The 14,973-nt window shown below is 50.1% G+C and overlaps 5 protein-coding genes across 5 annotated transcripts; 2 read left to right on the plus strand and 3 right to left on the minus strand.

The window, feature by feature from the left end:
* Positions 1-73: 73 nt before the first annotated feature.
* Positions 74-2,203, minus strand: P174DRAFT_399729 (putative F-box protein (Pof7)). Its single transcript, XM_024823882.1, has 2 exons — positions 1,581-2,203; positions 74-1,516 (listed from the first exon to the last, which is right to left on the minus strand). The coding sequence occupies exons 1-2, from the start codon at positions 1,977-1,979 to the stop codon at positions 254-256; spliced, it is 1,662 nt and encodes a 553-aa protein (XP_024687338.1). The 5' UTR covers positions 1,980-2,203; the 3' UTR covers positions 74-253.
* Positions 2,188-4,376, plus strand: P174DRAFT_437161 (putative mitochondrial carrier protein). The gene is made up of 2 exons (XM_024826214.1): positions 2,188-2,730; positions 2,790-4,376. The coding sequence occupies exons 1-2, from the start codon at positions 2,487-2,489 to the stop codon at positions 3,938-3,940; spliced, it is 1,395 nt and encodes a 464-aa protein (XP_024687339.1). The 5' UTR covers positions 2,188-2,486; the 3' UTR covers positions 3,941-4,376.
* Positions 4,377-5,104: 728 nt separating this feature from the next.
* Positions 5,105-9,263, plus strand: P174DRAFT_500357 (uncharacterized protein). The gene is made up of 11 exons (XM_024830965.1): positions 5,105-5,253; positions 5,312-5,523; positions 5,575-6,689; positions 6,724-6,963; positions 7,037-7,205; positions 7,259-7,267; positions 7,318-7,938; positions 7,990-8,358; positions 8,411-8,538; positions 8,595-8,698; positions 8,764-9,263. Exons 2-11 carry the CDS (start codon positions 5,365-5,367, stop codon positions 9,135-9,137), a joined length of 3,288 nt encoding a protein of 1,095 aa, XP_024687340.1. The 5' UTR covers positions 5,105-5,253; positions 5,312-5,364; the 3' UTR covers positions 9,138-9,263.
* Positions 9,264-9,310: 47 nt separating this feature from the next.
* Positions 9,311-11,763, minus strand: hsp60 (chaperone ATPase HSP60). The gene is made up of 3 exons (XM_024826215.1): positions 11,477-11,763; positions 11,229-11,370; positions 9,311-11,152 (listed from the first exon to the last, which is right to left on the minus strand). The coding sequence occupies exons 1-3, from the start codon at positions 11,585-11,587 to the stop codon at positions 9,639-9,641; spliced, it is 1,767 nt and encodes a 588-aa protein (XP_024687341.1). The 5' UTR covers positions 11,588-11,763; the 3' UTR covers positions 9,311-9,638.
* Positions 11,764-12,137: 374 nt separating this feature from the next.
* On the minus strand, positions 12,138-13,798 carry P174DRAFT_508944 (uncharacterized protein; the record flags this gene model as incomplete). Its single annotated transcript, XM_024831504.1, has 3 exons — positions 12,138-13,104; positions 13,128-13,672; positions 13,738-13,798. The coding sequence occupies 3 exons, from the start codon at positions 13,796-13,798 to the stop codon at positions 12,571-12,573; spliced, it is 1,140 nt and encodes a 379-aa protein (XP_024687342.1). The 3' UTR covers positions 12,138-12,570.
* Positions 13,799-14,973: the final 1,175 nt, after the last annotated feature.

Consider the following 14,973-nt stretch of genomic DNA (forward strand, 5'->3'; position numbering starts at 1 on the left):
AGTTATTCGTTCGTTTGTTTGATCTACTCAGTACCAGGTACTCTATATTTCATTTTATCAACCGAAACAAAGTCGAGTCGTCAACCGACGCCTTTCTAGATATTTGCTCAAGATAATCCGCCCTTATATACCTATATACTCCGTTTATGGTATCGATCAGATCCCGAATAAAGCCCCAGATTCTTCTATACCAAGCCGAGACACAAAACCTGTACTATATATCTTCATGCAATCATAACATCGACGAGTATGCTCACATACCCCAACCTCGAACCCTTCGGAACACGAATGCTCGATCATTGCGAAGTCCAAACTCAGCCCAGTCGTCGGTCAGCTGGTTGTAACTCCAGAATCCCTTCCACACAAGCTTCGTATTTTTCGATGTGTTGGCTGGTGTGGCTGCGGGGTTGGCAGGCTTCGACCCTCCAGAGGACGACCGGAGGGACAGATGCATTGTGTACGTGTACTTTGGACCGACGCCTTCAGTTTCAATGACGACATCTCTGGGATCCACGGCAGGAGTGTCCAATGTCTTGACTGGGAAGGGCGGGCAGTCGGAAATCGACGGTACGCGGTTGTCGTCTTCAGATTCAGAAGCGGCAAGGGGCTTAACCAGATGCCAGCGTCCTCGACGAGCTTCCTTCAAAGCGGACATGGCGACTGGGGGTATCGGTTCTGCGGCTCCAGCTAAAGTGATACCCGGCTCAGACGTATTACGTTGATGGTGCCGATGCGAGAGTGTTGCGCGTGCAGCTTTCATATTCTCCTTACTGATGTGAGGAACGACATCCAACGGCTCCGCCGTTGTCAGTATAGAAATGACTGAACCATCCGGGTAGAACCGTAAGTATCGATAATAGGTGACGATATGTATGGGGCTGTCCCACGATATATTGTGGTATGAGGATGCGGCACCCGGGCGAGTATAATTGACGGTGCTTAGGTATACACCCGTGAAACGAATTCGGGGGAACATCTGGAAGACCTGACTCCACGAGGATAATGGCTTAGGAATCTGCACGGGTACTGAGAATGGAAACGGCGTATAGCGTTGCCCCATAGTATACTCAGGATTGCCATCGATGTCACAAACAAATGAGTAATGCATCGACTTAAAGCCAAACTCGGAACCCTGACAAAGTCGTTTCCAGATGTGTTGTTCATGGGCGAAATGATATGCCAGGCGCTTGCAGACCAATGCCATCCGACAAAACGATGCGGGGTCCATCAACGCGACATGGCGAAGGATTACTAGTAGGACCTCGGACGGAATGCTCGCAATAGGGCATGGTGGCGGAGGTGTACCTTCAATTTCAGGCTCAGCTCGAGGAATTGGCAGATGGGCGAAAGAGGCAATAAGCTCGGGAGTAGGTAGTACCACTGGCTCATCTTGGGCATCTTGGCCACTTGCCGGAGCGCCAGTCGCTATTGAGGTTTTTGGGGCACCATGTGTGGATTTCTTCCAAGCAGCAGCAAAATGCTTGTTACGGTATGTCCTGTCGACCGCGGAATCTAACTAGAGAACAAATAAACGAGTTAGTTACTCTATTTATACTCCAAAAAAGTATCAGAATTCTTACCCGGTATGCCTTGCGATAATGATGCAAGCTGTCCCCCAAATTGCCCTCCGCTTCTTTCTCTACCGCTCGTTCAAAGTGTTCCAGGGCGGATCTAGGTTCCCTTCGCGGTATCTGAGAGAGGAGAGCATCCTCATCTACCCTTCCTAAGCTCAACTGTTCGACACCATGGGCGATCTCACCCTGGTCGAACGCTGTTAGCCCTTCTCCGTTGTCTTCCTCCTCTTTACGTTCCGAGGCCGCATGTCCGGCAGGAGGGAAGTGGCCGGGCCGGCCGGCAGAAGATACAGACGATTTTCGTTGTGTAGTACTAGGCCTGTTATGATGTGTCCGGCGTGCAACTTCCTCTCGCCACTGGCGTCGAAACGATTCAAGCTCGGCGTTGTCCTCCATTATGGTCATAGATATCAGATGTCGTAAAGAGCACCAACGGCGGAGTCACTTTGATTGATAAGCGGTAGTTCGCCGATAGCTCGATGCTTGGCTTTGAATCGGAGAATATAGCAGCAGAATGCCGGGAAGAAGCCGTGCAAATGCTACGTAGTCGTTTATAAAAACAGCAAATAAAATCTCAAGCCATTCTTCCTGTACAAGCGAGGAGCGATCGATCGATAAGATCAAGAATGTGAGCAGCATAGAAAGAGTAAAGAGAGGGAAAATCGCGGGGACCCGAGAATAATAATGCTTATCTCCGGGTCCAAACTTGATTTGGATGAAGCGCCACCGCCGGCAGCCGGGACGGGGACCTCTTTTTCTCTCTGACGCATTGCTGATTTTCCTCCCCGCTACCGCCAGGTTCCCCGACGGCTCGTTATTTATTATTACTTCGAGGACTTCAAGAGCTGGACGGGAAAGCTACCTCAGTCTTCATCCAGGCCATAATCTCTTTATCTATCTTTCTTTGAATGAATGGCAGACTTGGCGACCGACGCAACACCTAGTGGTCGACATTCATTTCAAGAGACGAGTACCGCTGGATTAGGACAGAGCCCGGCAGAGTCATGGCCATGGAACCGTGAAGATACAACGATGGCGACAACTTCTGGGGCTGTAACAGGCCCTGCTCCAGTCACTGAGCGAAAGGATGGTGACATTTCAATCACACAGCGCATGGTATCGGCCACAGGCGGTAGCATCCTGACTGCTTTACTAGGTGAGTTGCATTCGCTGCATAAATTTGGAGCAGCTGAGATACTGATTGATTGTGTGCAGCAACTCCTCTTGACGTCGTCCGTGTCCGACTTCAATCACAATCTTCCGTTCAAAATGCATCCCCCTACACCTCTCACACAACCCAGACGCTAAAACACTTGCCACCGAATCTGGGAGTAACTGCTTGTTGCCGCGAAGTGTTCTGGTTCGGTCAAGATCCTCAAGTGTGTATGGTAGGTCCAGGCGCCGGGACCATAGGAAACTCTGCGCCGGCCGTAGCGGACTGTGCAGTCGAAGAAACGCAGCGCAGGACGTTTACCTCCACTTTGGATGGCCTACGCAAGATCGCCCGGAATGAAGGCACGCTGGCACTTTGGCGTGGACTTAGTCCCACATTGATGATGAGCATTCCTGCCAATGTCATCTACTTTGCTGGATACGATTGGTTACGCGCCGATGAAAAAAGTCCCATCAAACGTTTCTTTCCCGCCGCCTACGCTCCCTTAGTTGCCGGCTCTGTCGCGAGAATCGCCGCTGCGTCAGCTATCAGCCCGATTGAGATGTTTCGGACGCGTCTGCAGGCCACTCCCGGTACGGGTGCAGGGCATTTCAAGGCGACGTTGGAGGATCTGCATCAAATGACCCAGGTGCATGGCTATAGGGCTCTCTGGCGCGGATTGACACTCACAATGTGGCGCGATGTTCCATTTTCTGGATTATACTGGTGGGGATACGAGGAATGCAAACGCTATCTTCTCGATCTGCGCAGGGAAGCCTACAACCATCATCTCCTGCCTCATGCTTCGTCCTCGGCTCTTCAGCATGATCTAGATACCCCGACTTTCCTCGAAAGCTTTCTATCTGGCGCATTGTCAGGTTCTCTGGCGGCATTCGTTACCACTCCATTTGACGTTGGCAAAACGCGCCAGCAGGTGTTCCGACACATCGGTGATGGCGGTCCAAGCAGTTTGCGAGGTAGCGTAGCGCCGGAAACACTTCGACCTGAGCAGCTGTCTCTGCCTAAGTTCCTTATGCACATCTTCCGTGAAGAAGGCATGGCAGGCCTTTTCCGCGGTTGGGTTGCGCGTTGCTTGAAAGTGGCGCCTGCTTGTGCTATCATGATTTCCACGTATGAACTTGGAAAGAAGATGGCACGGGGCGTTAACGAGAGACGGCAGTTGTCCGATGAAGCTCATTCCGACTCCGTATAACAAAGATCGGGCGGAAGAAGTCACATATACGCTCTACCAGCTTCAAGCATCTGGTAGCCACCCTTCGCCGAGAATCGGCCGCTACCCGGGACCATGGACGTTGAACGGCACTCGGAAATCATCTCCTCTGGCCTCTCACGTTGCCACTCCATATCATTTTGCATCAATGGCTCCTTCCCATGTACCAGCATCATTGTATAACTATTTATCCAGCGAGCAATTCGGTTCGTTGATCGTTCATCTTTTGATTAATGTCTGATGATACCGCACCGCATGTCGCCTTATAGAGCATCTAACGTGTACTTTTATTTCTAGCGTCTTGGGAAAGGGTTTTATCAATTGTTCTTGCGAAAATCATCGCAGTCCAAAATGTGTACATAATCTTTGGGGAAGTTGGGCTGGAGTACCTTTCTTCTCTGGATAACAATATGGCGAGAAACATCTTTCCTCCTCACTGATCGAATTTGCCACTGCTATGAAGCTTAATTAGTGCTTTAATAACGTACTTTCAGTTCATCAGTAGCGATCTGCTCGACGCGGAAGGATAACATTGCGAAATAACTAGGCCGCCAGGCGTGTCTTATCCTTCTCGGCCACCCGGCAGATGTACTCACCCTTTCTTACGTTCCAGCAAGCCAATTTTATATTACAGATCTTCATCTCTCATCTTTGTAAACAGTCTTTGTGCATCAGATAGTCCTACTCACCAGTTCTTTTAGCCTACTACGTCCGTGTGGGAAAGGTCACGATGACACTACTGCATATGCTCACCGGTTCTCACCACAGCATAGAAAGAACGAACAGGACTCCAGCCAGTCAAAGCTAGAAGTTCAATTTCGGCACGAACATAAAAATTGACAACCATGACACTGGGAGATCGTCGGAAAGTCGGAAGGCTCAGATCATCTGTGTTCTTGATGATTTGACCTCAGAAGTCCGAACGACACTAAAATGCGGTCCGTGATATTGGGCAAGGTCTATGAGTATACCAAGCCCCTGAGATGATCGCTAATTTCCGCTAGTGAAGTGCACATGGGCCCTGTTGACGAGGCTGGAGAGACAAGGCTGTTCAGCGCGTAGGATGTCACCTGCCTCAGCCTTCCACACGAGTCAGATGATGGTCGCTATTTCTGTGCCTTTCTAGATGGTAGCCTCCTGGATGGATTTCATCTTGCGTCTGTTCCTTCAGATGGATATCGCTTAGAGCACTGCTATTACTCGAGGGGGTTCCGAGTTATGGCACAGAATATCTCCCAAGGCGACCTACGCGGTCGATTCACGGTTAGGAATTCTGTCCATTCCTCAGATGTCGAGTAAGCCCCAAATGCCGTTAAACTGACCTTTAGAACTTCAAGCACTGATCTCTTCCAGCATCGTTGCTGTTCCTGCCATAGGATCTGACCCATGGAATACCTGGTTCGGCGATGACTCTAACGAGCCATGGGCTTATATCTGACCTCACGAGGGAGATACCAGATGCGCGGGTGCTACTATATGATCATGGAGAGCCCGGCGCTCGCGATGACTTGAATTCGCTGGCTCATAATCTGCTGAACCAGCTCCACCAGCGGCGACTTAGCACTGTAGGTCTTGTTGTGCTTAAAGATTGAATCATGTACTGACTTCTTGCTCAGAAGAGTCGACGACCCATCTTCTTCATCTGCCATAGCACAGGTGGATTAGTAGCTAAGGCGGCCTTGGTCATCGCCAGCCAAGCATCGTCGAATATGGAATCTATCCTGTCGAGCTGTCACGGAATAACTTTCTTCGCGACTCCACATCAGGGATCGACCTACCTATACGCTCCAGAGTATACCCAAGGTATTTGTAGCATAATGAGATTGAAGTATAGCATCCCGCACCATCTGCGGGAAATTTTAAAGCCTCGACATCGACAACTCATGCATCTTTCCAATCAGTTCAAGGCGATCTCGGCGGATTTGAAAGTCTGGACCTTCCTGGAGACGGTTGATTCCGCCATCAATATCGCAGACTCGGACTCGAGCGCCACTGTCGAAGTTCACGTACCAATCAGCTCCATTCGATCTGGCCTACTAGGTCTGGAGCATGAGAAAGAAATACCTCTCGCTACTGATCATGTAGGAGCAGCATACTTCAAGGGTCAAGAGAAAACGACAAGGATGAGCTTCATAAAGGAGCTTCAATCATCTGTCTCCATGGCAGTACGACTGTCTGCTCTTGTGGATGAGCCACTCCATGTCAAAAAGGAAGTCATGGTCCAGGTCAATGGGTTCTTTGAAGATCCTGCACTTGGAGTCAGCGAGGAGACGCCTCTGAAGCTTTGGTCTACCAAAGTGACACTCCATGATTATATGTCAAGGGGCCCGTCCGAGTGCCTCAGAGATAGGCTAAGCAAGACCAGCAAGATGCCGCCTGTCTCTCCGGATGATTCCTCAGAGAGCAGCTTTGACAGCCGACGATCGTCTATTCGTTCAGAGTCAGAACCCGATGAGCCAGTGAATGTCACGAGCGAGAAAAGCAAACAAATCCAGCCCAGTCCTTCTCTCAAAAAGAGTCGCAGTTTCACGCCCATGGCTTCTCCGAGAATTCATATCAGCGAGCCCAATACCGAAAGCTATTTCGAGTTAGGCGACGGGAACATCAGCTACGAGCTAGATGAGCCGGTAGTACAGCAGGGAGACACCCCTCAGAAAGAAGGCTGTGGCAGTGAAGCGGGAGAGGTTCCGAATGAGAGCTCCGATGCCAAAGCGAGCCAAACAAAATTACTGTGTGTGAGCGTTCTGCAACATATATGAAAACAGCTCAGCTAAGAAAAGGTACAGTAATATAACATCAAGGTATAAAGGGCTCCTCCCTGTGCCGCTCCCGAAACGAGGTCAACGGAACATGATGGGAGCAGACAAGCCTCGAGCGGCACCTCGATTTGACCGACCAGAACCTGGAAGCGAGAAGCTTCTATGGATACACATTCCTTATACACATACTGGTTGGGTACCTTCCATACTTGCTAAAACCTGTGCGGATCGTCAAATCCCACATTTGTAAGTGCTTTTGCGGTTCCAGTTTTTGTATTTATGGCCATGGGCAGGCGCTAAGTATTTCGTCGAGGTCCAGTCTGAGCAGATTCATAAATGAGGAAAATTGGTTTTCAAAGCTGATCAGTGCCCGTCACTTTGAACCTCACGCTCGTTATGTACGCCCTTCGTGCATCCATTCCCGGCAGAATGATGCCTCGCCCAGCAATCCATCAGGAGTCATGGATGACCCTCGGCTCGCTCTATATGTGAGTTTAGGCCATAATCGATAAGATAATTGCTAATCGTCCATATCTGGCAGATGCCATATGTAAGTCTGTATGCGCGCGCTTATTTTGCCACATGCTGAAAAGCAGCCAGCTTCATTGGGATACGTACTGGAATCTAATACAACGCCGGAAAGTTGTGCAAGACCGACTGCGGCAAGGAAGATCCAGACCCGTACCGGACAAAATATCCAAGGGGCATTTGGAATCGAAATTGATTTGGAAGTTCCTCGGAAGGGAGCCTCCAATTCACCTCAGGAGAACGTTGGACCAGTTTGGATACCCTAACCTGAGATCTACTACTGCCCGAGATGACGATCAAATGCTCTGGAAAAGGACGAGGAAATCAATCAATCTCAAGGATGAGATAGGGGATTCAGTGAGATTGGAAAGTGATTCCAGCGTTCCGGACGTGTTTGAGGATGGCAAAGTTCTCATGGTAGACCAGCTATGGCTTTGGATATTGGACCAGAGAACGGTCGTGACCTTTTTCCCCAACCAAGAGGCTACAACATCCGAGGGTAGGCTCTATGAACAAGCAAACTTACACAACAGTATCTATAATGAACTCAATGGAGATCTGGCACGGCGTTTCGAGACTGCTGGTGATCTTGCTGCGCTCATAGTACAACATGCTGTCACTGTTCTACTTGACAGGACCTTGCACCGTGACTTACAGATCCTCCGAATTTTCGAAGAGTCCATCAGCATCTTGGTAAGGATTACATAGCATGCACGTCTCGACAGCTGACTGACCAAGAGTCAGACAGAATCGGTGACCAAGTCATTTAAGCGGTTCCGAAGTCGCGGGTTTACCATCAATCCTGCTCAACACAACAAAACGGCCGATGGAAGAACAATGACTGAGGCGGAGCGTGATGAAAGAGATATCCGTGTAGCAAGACAGAACCGAGAAGACCTGTCTGCGCTACTGGAACTGAGGGATATTATGGATGAACTAGGAACGATCATGAAGCTTCTCGAACAGCAAACCACAACAGTCAAGACCATGGCTAGATATTTCGAAGACATGGGATATGGCAAGGTCTTTGTCGAAGCCTCGCGGGCCAGACTCGACGAATATCGCAACCAAGTCCAGGAAATGAGGGAGAACACCATCCTGGCCCAGAAAGCCGTAAGCACCTTCGACGTCCATCATGACGCCGTTCGCTGACTTTCGGACACAGGTAGAGAATCTTCTTGACTTGAAGCAGAAGCAAGCCAACGTCGATGAATCACGACTGGCTCGGTGGGAGGCAGAAGTAACCCAAACCCAGTCACGGTCCGTGATGGTTTTTACAATCTTCACTGTCATGTAAGCTGCATCTGCTCCATACCTCGCCGTCTCATCCAATTGCTCATCCGGCACAGATTCCTACCTCTCTCCTTTTTCACCTCCTTATTCGGCATCAATGTTCAAGAATGGAGCGGCAGTGAGACAAATCCCGATTTCCGTCAAATGCTTCTGATTGCAGGTAAGGACCCTGATTCATGTCTTCTTAAGCTACGTCAATTAGACACCTCTAACGCCATCCTCTAGGGCCGTCATCAATCGCTATCATCGTTATCGCCCTACTCTTAGCCTTCAACGAAACTCTCCGGGAGACTGTTGCCAAGGCACACGCAATTCTCTTCGGAATGGCTCGAGACTTCCTCCTAGCTCCCGCTAAGAAGGTTCTTCATCTGTCCAGATCTTCAGAAGAGCCCTTGGACGTGCATCATGAAAAGAACCGCTTTGATCGCTATCTGTCCTCCCGGCGGTATCGCAGGCAATTAGAGGACGATATCTGGAAACAGCATCCTGATTGGATGATTTCGCCGCTGCCACCTGTGGCAGAGTATGAGAAGATGCCGCCGGGATACGATTACTCCGCGAAGTTGAAAGAGTCGAGTTGGCAGGGAATCTCGGCTTAGATATGCTTGCATGCGCCTATGGCTGCATGGTAGCGTCTTTTTTGATCATTACTGTATGACCAGGCCGTCGAGAACCGAGTAGCAAACCTTACGTGAAGATTACAGAAACTGAGGAGAGAATGCCGTGAACAATTAATTTTATTAATTGAGGCACGACCACCACAGCTCCAAAGCTGTCGTAGACTGCATAAAGTACATATATGATACACAGGACTCCCTAAGACTTTTTATGCCCAATGGGATGGAGTGGAGATGTTGATCGAGTCAATCAAAGAGGAGGCGGATCGAAGAGGTAGACATGAGTATCGAGGTATAGGACGAAGTCGGAGTAGGTGAAGGGGCAGTCAGGCGTGTAACACATCAGAAACAAAGGAAATATTACAGAAAATTCTCAACACCGATATATCAGAAAATGCTCGTACATGCAAAGACACGCTCGAAGGGAAGAGAAACCTTTAAATCATGGAAGAGGCCAGGCTAGCAAAGGAAGCTGGGAGCAGCTTAGAACATGCCACCACCCATGCCGCCCATGCCGCCCATACCACCCATGCCGCCGGGAGCAGCAGGGCCCTTCTCCTCAGGAGCCTCAACGATAGCAACCTCGGTGGTACCGAGCAGGGAGGCGACACCGCTGGCATCGAGCAGAGCGGTGCGAACGACCTTGAGGGGATCAAGGATACCGCTAGAGATCATGTCGACGTACTCGCCCTTGGAGCTGTCGAAACCGCGGTTGAAGTCCTTGGCGAACTCGTCGGTCAGCTTGCCGACAATGACGCTGCCCTCGAGACCGGCGTTCTCAACAATGGTGCGAGCGGGGCGGGTGATGGCGTTCTTGATGATGCTGACACCGAGCTGCTGGTCGAAGTTCTCGGGCTTGACGTTGTCGAGGCCGTTGGCGGAGGCCTTGAGAAGGGCGGTACCACCACCGGGGAGGATACCCTCCTCAACAGCGGCGCGGGTAGCGTTGAGAGCGTCGACAACACGGTCCTTCTTCTCACCAACCTCAACCTCGGAGGCACCACCGACCTTGATGACGGCAACACCGCCAGAGAGCTTAGCCAAACGCTCCTGGAGCTTCTCCTTCTCGTATTCGGAGGTGCTGGGGTCCGCCATGACACCGCGGATCTGCTCGCAGCGCTGGGCAATGGCGTCCTTGCTGCCCTCGCCGTTCAGGATGATGGTATCCTCCTTGGTGATGGTGATGGCGCCGGTGGAACCAAGCATGTCGGGGGTGAGCTTCTCGAGCTTGATGTCGAGCTCGTCAGTGAAGACGGTACCGTTGGTAAGGACGGCAAGATCGCCAAGGATGCTCTTGCGGTTGTCACCGAATCCAGGAGCCTTGACAGCAGCAACCTGCAGCTGGCCACGGAGCTTGTTCAGAATGCAGACGGCGAGAGCCTCACCCTCAATGTCCTCGGCGATGATGACCAGGGGGCGGCGGAGGGTGGTGGAGGCCTCGAGGGCGGGGATGATGTCCTGAACGGCGGAGATCTTCTTCTCAGACAGCAGAATCAGGGGCTTCTCGAACTCAACCTTCTGAGACTTGGCATCGGTGATGAAGTAGGGGGAGGTGTATCCACGGTCGAAGCGCATACCCTCGGTGACCTCGAGCTCATCTTCAATGGTCTTGCCCTCCTTGACAGTGATGACGCCCTCCTTGCCGACACGCTCCATGGCGGTGGAAATCAGCTTACCGATGTGGGTGTCACCGTTGGCGGAGATAGTAGCAACCTGAGCGATCTCCTCACCGGTGGTGATGTCACGCTTGTTCTTCTGGAGGTAGTCGACGACAGCATCAACAGCAGCCTGGATACCGCGGCGCAGATCCATGGGGTTGCAGCCAGCAGCAACGTTCTTGACGGTCTCAGAGAAGATGGCACGGGCAAGGACGGTAGCGGTGGTGGTACCGTCACCAGCAATTTCGTTGGTCTTGGAAGCGACATCCTGGAGGAGGCGAGCACCGAGGTTCTCGAACTTGTCTTGGAGAGTGATGGCCTTGGCAACAGAGACACCATCTATTTCAGTCAGTACACAAGTCGTTTCAACTATAGGTAAAAACAGCGATTCGGGGCTAGCTCGAGGCAAACATACCCTTGGTGATCTTAGGAGAGCCATAGGGAGACTCGATAAGGACGTTACGACCCTTAGGACCAAGAGTCGAGGTCACGGCCTTGGCCAGAGTGTCAACACCCTTGAGGAGCTGAGCACGAGCTTCGACACCGAACTTGAGCTCCTGAAAGGTCGTTAGCAAGGTATCGGGGGTGAGCTCCGGGTGACAGGGAAGAGAAATTGGCACCGCTTCAGGAGCGTAGAATTGCGAATTGTAGATGAGAACATACCTTGTGGGCAAAACGCTGCTGCTGCAGGTTAAGACCAGCGGGCTTGGAAAAAGTAGCCCGCTTGGAGGCAGCGGAAAGGACAGACGTCCTGGAAGAAAGAGCTCTCTGCATTATGGGAAGAAGGGTGATAGAAGGACGGGATAGAAGAGAAGATAATCAACGTTAAGATGGAACGACTACTGCCCGATCGAACCTCCCAGAGCAAGAACAGGTGCAGAGAAGGAAGAGAAGAGGGAGAATAGAAGATAAGGAGGATGGAATGGAGATGAAAGCTGGGGAGATGAAGCCAAAGTCTCTGAAATTTTTCCAGGCGGTTCTCGATCCCCGGATGTCTTGGCGGCAGAAGCTCCTAGAAGGTCACGTGTGGCCTTCCCGAGGGATGTTCTCGGATCGTCGGAAGGGGAAATTCATACACAGATGGCTGATGGGCAACAGTATCTGAGGATCATTCGCATACGTAGAGCTGAATGGGCCTACACATGTATCTTTTTAAAGCGAAAGATACAGATATGATTAATGATTGTCGCTGAACGGTCAGATCTAATCCGTCCCAGCCGAAATTCCCACCATAGATTGTCATATAGTCTCTACTCCGTATGATTACGAATGTGTATACACCTTTTTCTTCCTCCGAAGGTAAAGCAAGACTTTATCATAATTTGTAGAAATTGAGGTGATATGTTCGTTAAGGCTAGAAGATATCCAATCTCCCTGTTCCATGCTGTGAAAGACCGAGAGCTGATTGATAGAAGCAATTGCAACGAAACGAAAGCTAAAGCACTGCAAAGCAACAAAAATACGCAAGAAGCAAAAACAGAATCTAGTCGGGTATGATGCAGAATAAGCAGATGCTGACAAAGTCATTCCAAAGAGCGAAGATCATGAAAAAGCCAGAAGAATTCCTGAACCACGATTCCCGGCTTTGCCCAATTATTATGCATCCTCAACGAGGCTGACCTTCCAGAAAGCTCAGTTGGTAAGAGAAAAAAATTCAAACGAAATGCTAAATCGTAGCGAGGCCACATAAGTATTGAGCTTGGGTATCCAAGGTCATTGAAAGTTGACACTGAGCCATATGATTCTGTCAGGAAGAATCAGAAAAAGGGATCCATGGTCCCCGGAACTGCAAAGTTGGCCCCATTATTGTCTTTATGCCCATCATTGCCATGTATGTACTGAAAAATGTCGTCAAAATACATGCATTGCTCCCCTGGAGCAATGCCCATTTGCTCACTCTGATGGGGATTCAGATCATTCAAGGTGTTCGGAACAAAGCCGAGCTGCTCGTTCTGTGAACTGGGATAAAAGTTCTGATAAGCATTCATATGCAGACCCTGGCTAGAAGTAAAATCCAGAAAATTGGAGTTTGAATTTCGGATGGACGATATGCCCATGTTGGAGTGATCTGCGGCCAAATAATTCCCACCCATGATGTGAGTATCTGCCGCACCCATGGCATTTGAATTGTCTGCGCCATGAAGATCCTGATACAATTGCTGGTCAAGTAGACTCTGATTGTGAGGATCGAAAGCGCTGACCGTAGTATGTTCTGGACTCTCGACTTTGACAGGCTTTTCGCTTTTAGGCTGTGTTCCACGCCTGTATCTCAGAACAACTACCTTGCTCCGCTTTCGCAGACGAGAGCGGGAACGATTCCGAGCCCCCTGTGATTGGGATACTTAAGAAACTGGGCACCAGAAACCACTAAGTCTTCGGAGCCAATCGGACTGCCATCAGCGTCCTGGTCACTTGCGGACTGCGGCTGGACTTGGTGGTCTTCCTTGCTTTGGACTCTCGAGCTTTTGCTCTGTGCAGCATCTCTCTGAGCCTTTGAGCGACGTCTAACCACGTACTCTTCATCAGACGAAATATCAGTATCTTGTGCAAGATCAGATGGATCTGCCGCGCTGTCAGACTCCCGTGCCTTGCGCATCCTGCGCCGACCTCCTCCGCTAGAGTATGTTGCCGACGCGTTTGAAGATTTGTTCGGAGCCCCGAGGCCGCCCCGTCGAAGTGGCGGAGGGACGGGTTTACCAGCATCGATCCGGCGAATGCGGAGTTTAGATAAATGCTGGACTATTGCTCCTTCCGTGACGTTGTGGCCCATGGTGGACGCAACATCTGCCCAGGGAATCTTTACATTTTTTGCGTTACAGACAGACTGTATTGTCAGGAGAAGTAGCTCGTCTAATTCGGCTATCAAACGAGTCAGCTCGGTTTCCAGTGCCCGAAAATGCCTCCAACAGCAAGGGAATACTTACAGTCCCAACGAACCAGAGTCCGCTTCTTAGGCCTATTCGACTCCTTCTTCAGCGAGCTCATGTTTATATGTGTACCTGTGCCTTGTAGTGAGCTTTGATATCTGTTGATGTTCCATGAATAGTCAAGAGCGCGAGGGAGGCTTCGGAACAGGGAGCGCTGTACAGCGGCACTGGCAAGAAAGTGAGAGAAAGATGAGAGATGGCGAGACCCGAAACACTACCTGGAGGCCAGATGCAGCACCTGACTGAAAAGGTTCTAGGATGTTGACATACGTACTATCTGGTTTGCGTTCTCTCCTCAAGTTGGCATTTCCTAGCCTCCAGGAGTTGCAAAGTAGCTATCTCCAACGACCTCCGTAAGTCAGAAGAGGAAGATGAGTCTGGTAAGAGGAGATGAGAAAGATGAGGGAGAGAGGTGAGTGAATAATGAAAGGTGAAAACAAGGGCAGACCATAGCTTGTTGTTCTTGGGTGTATATGATGCGTACTAGTCTGTCTAATACGGTCATCTGCTGCTTTTCATGCACAGAAGAAGCTTCAATCTCTTGCATCTCGGCGTACCATGCGTAAAGAAAGCTTGTATTCTTTGTTCAGTAAGTGAATATGGTATATGAATGCATACGGATGATCTCTTCTTGGTTAAGAACAGTACGTTAAGAGCAGTACTATATGGCACATTTCTGGACGGACCGGCCATGGAATATAGGGCGGGCATGCTTGCTTCGGAGCCTGCGTCAAGAACGGAGAAACAAGCAGGTCTTCTTAAATTGCAGTATATTCTGGCAGGACTGAAGGAACCTTTCAGTTCAATGTTAAGGGTCGCCTAGTACTGTAGCTACCTTGTTGATATAACTTGATACTTTGTAGAGTCCAAGAACCAGGTCCGAAGCCACAACCAACAAGAAGCGCCATGTTATATCGTTCGGTTGTATGCCGAGTAAAGGAAAGCCTCTTCCTTCAATGCCCTATCCCATCGTACTATATGCTTGCAAGTTTGAGACATCATGAACTTGTAGAGCTCGGGTATCAGTAGTGGCTCAAATCCATAGCTGGCTAGCCGATCACTGTGCTGAGTCCTTTCGTACTCGTGGAACAACAAATAGCAGCAGCAGAATTAGTTCTCAGTCAAAGCCAGACATTTTGAATTCAGTTGTTGTCGGTGTATCCCCCTTTTGGTCGTTGAACGGCCGACGAAAGATGCTGTCCGATCACGTGGATCACATGACCTGAAGTTCCC

This window comes from Aspergillus novofumigatus (assembly GCF_002847465.1).
Source record: "Aspergillus novofumigatus IBT 16806 chromosome Unknown P174scaffold_1, whole genome shotgun sequence".
In the NCBI taxonomy this organism is placed as follows: Eukaryota; Fungi; Ascomycota; class Eurotiomycetes; order Eurotiales; family Aspergillaceae; genus Aspergillus; species Aspergillus novofumigatus.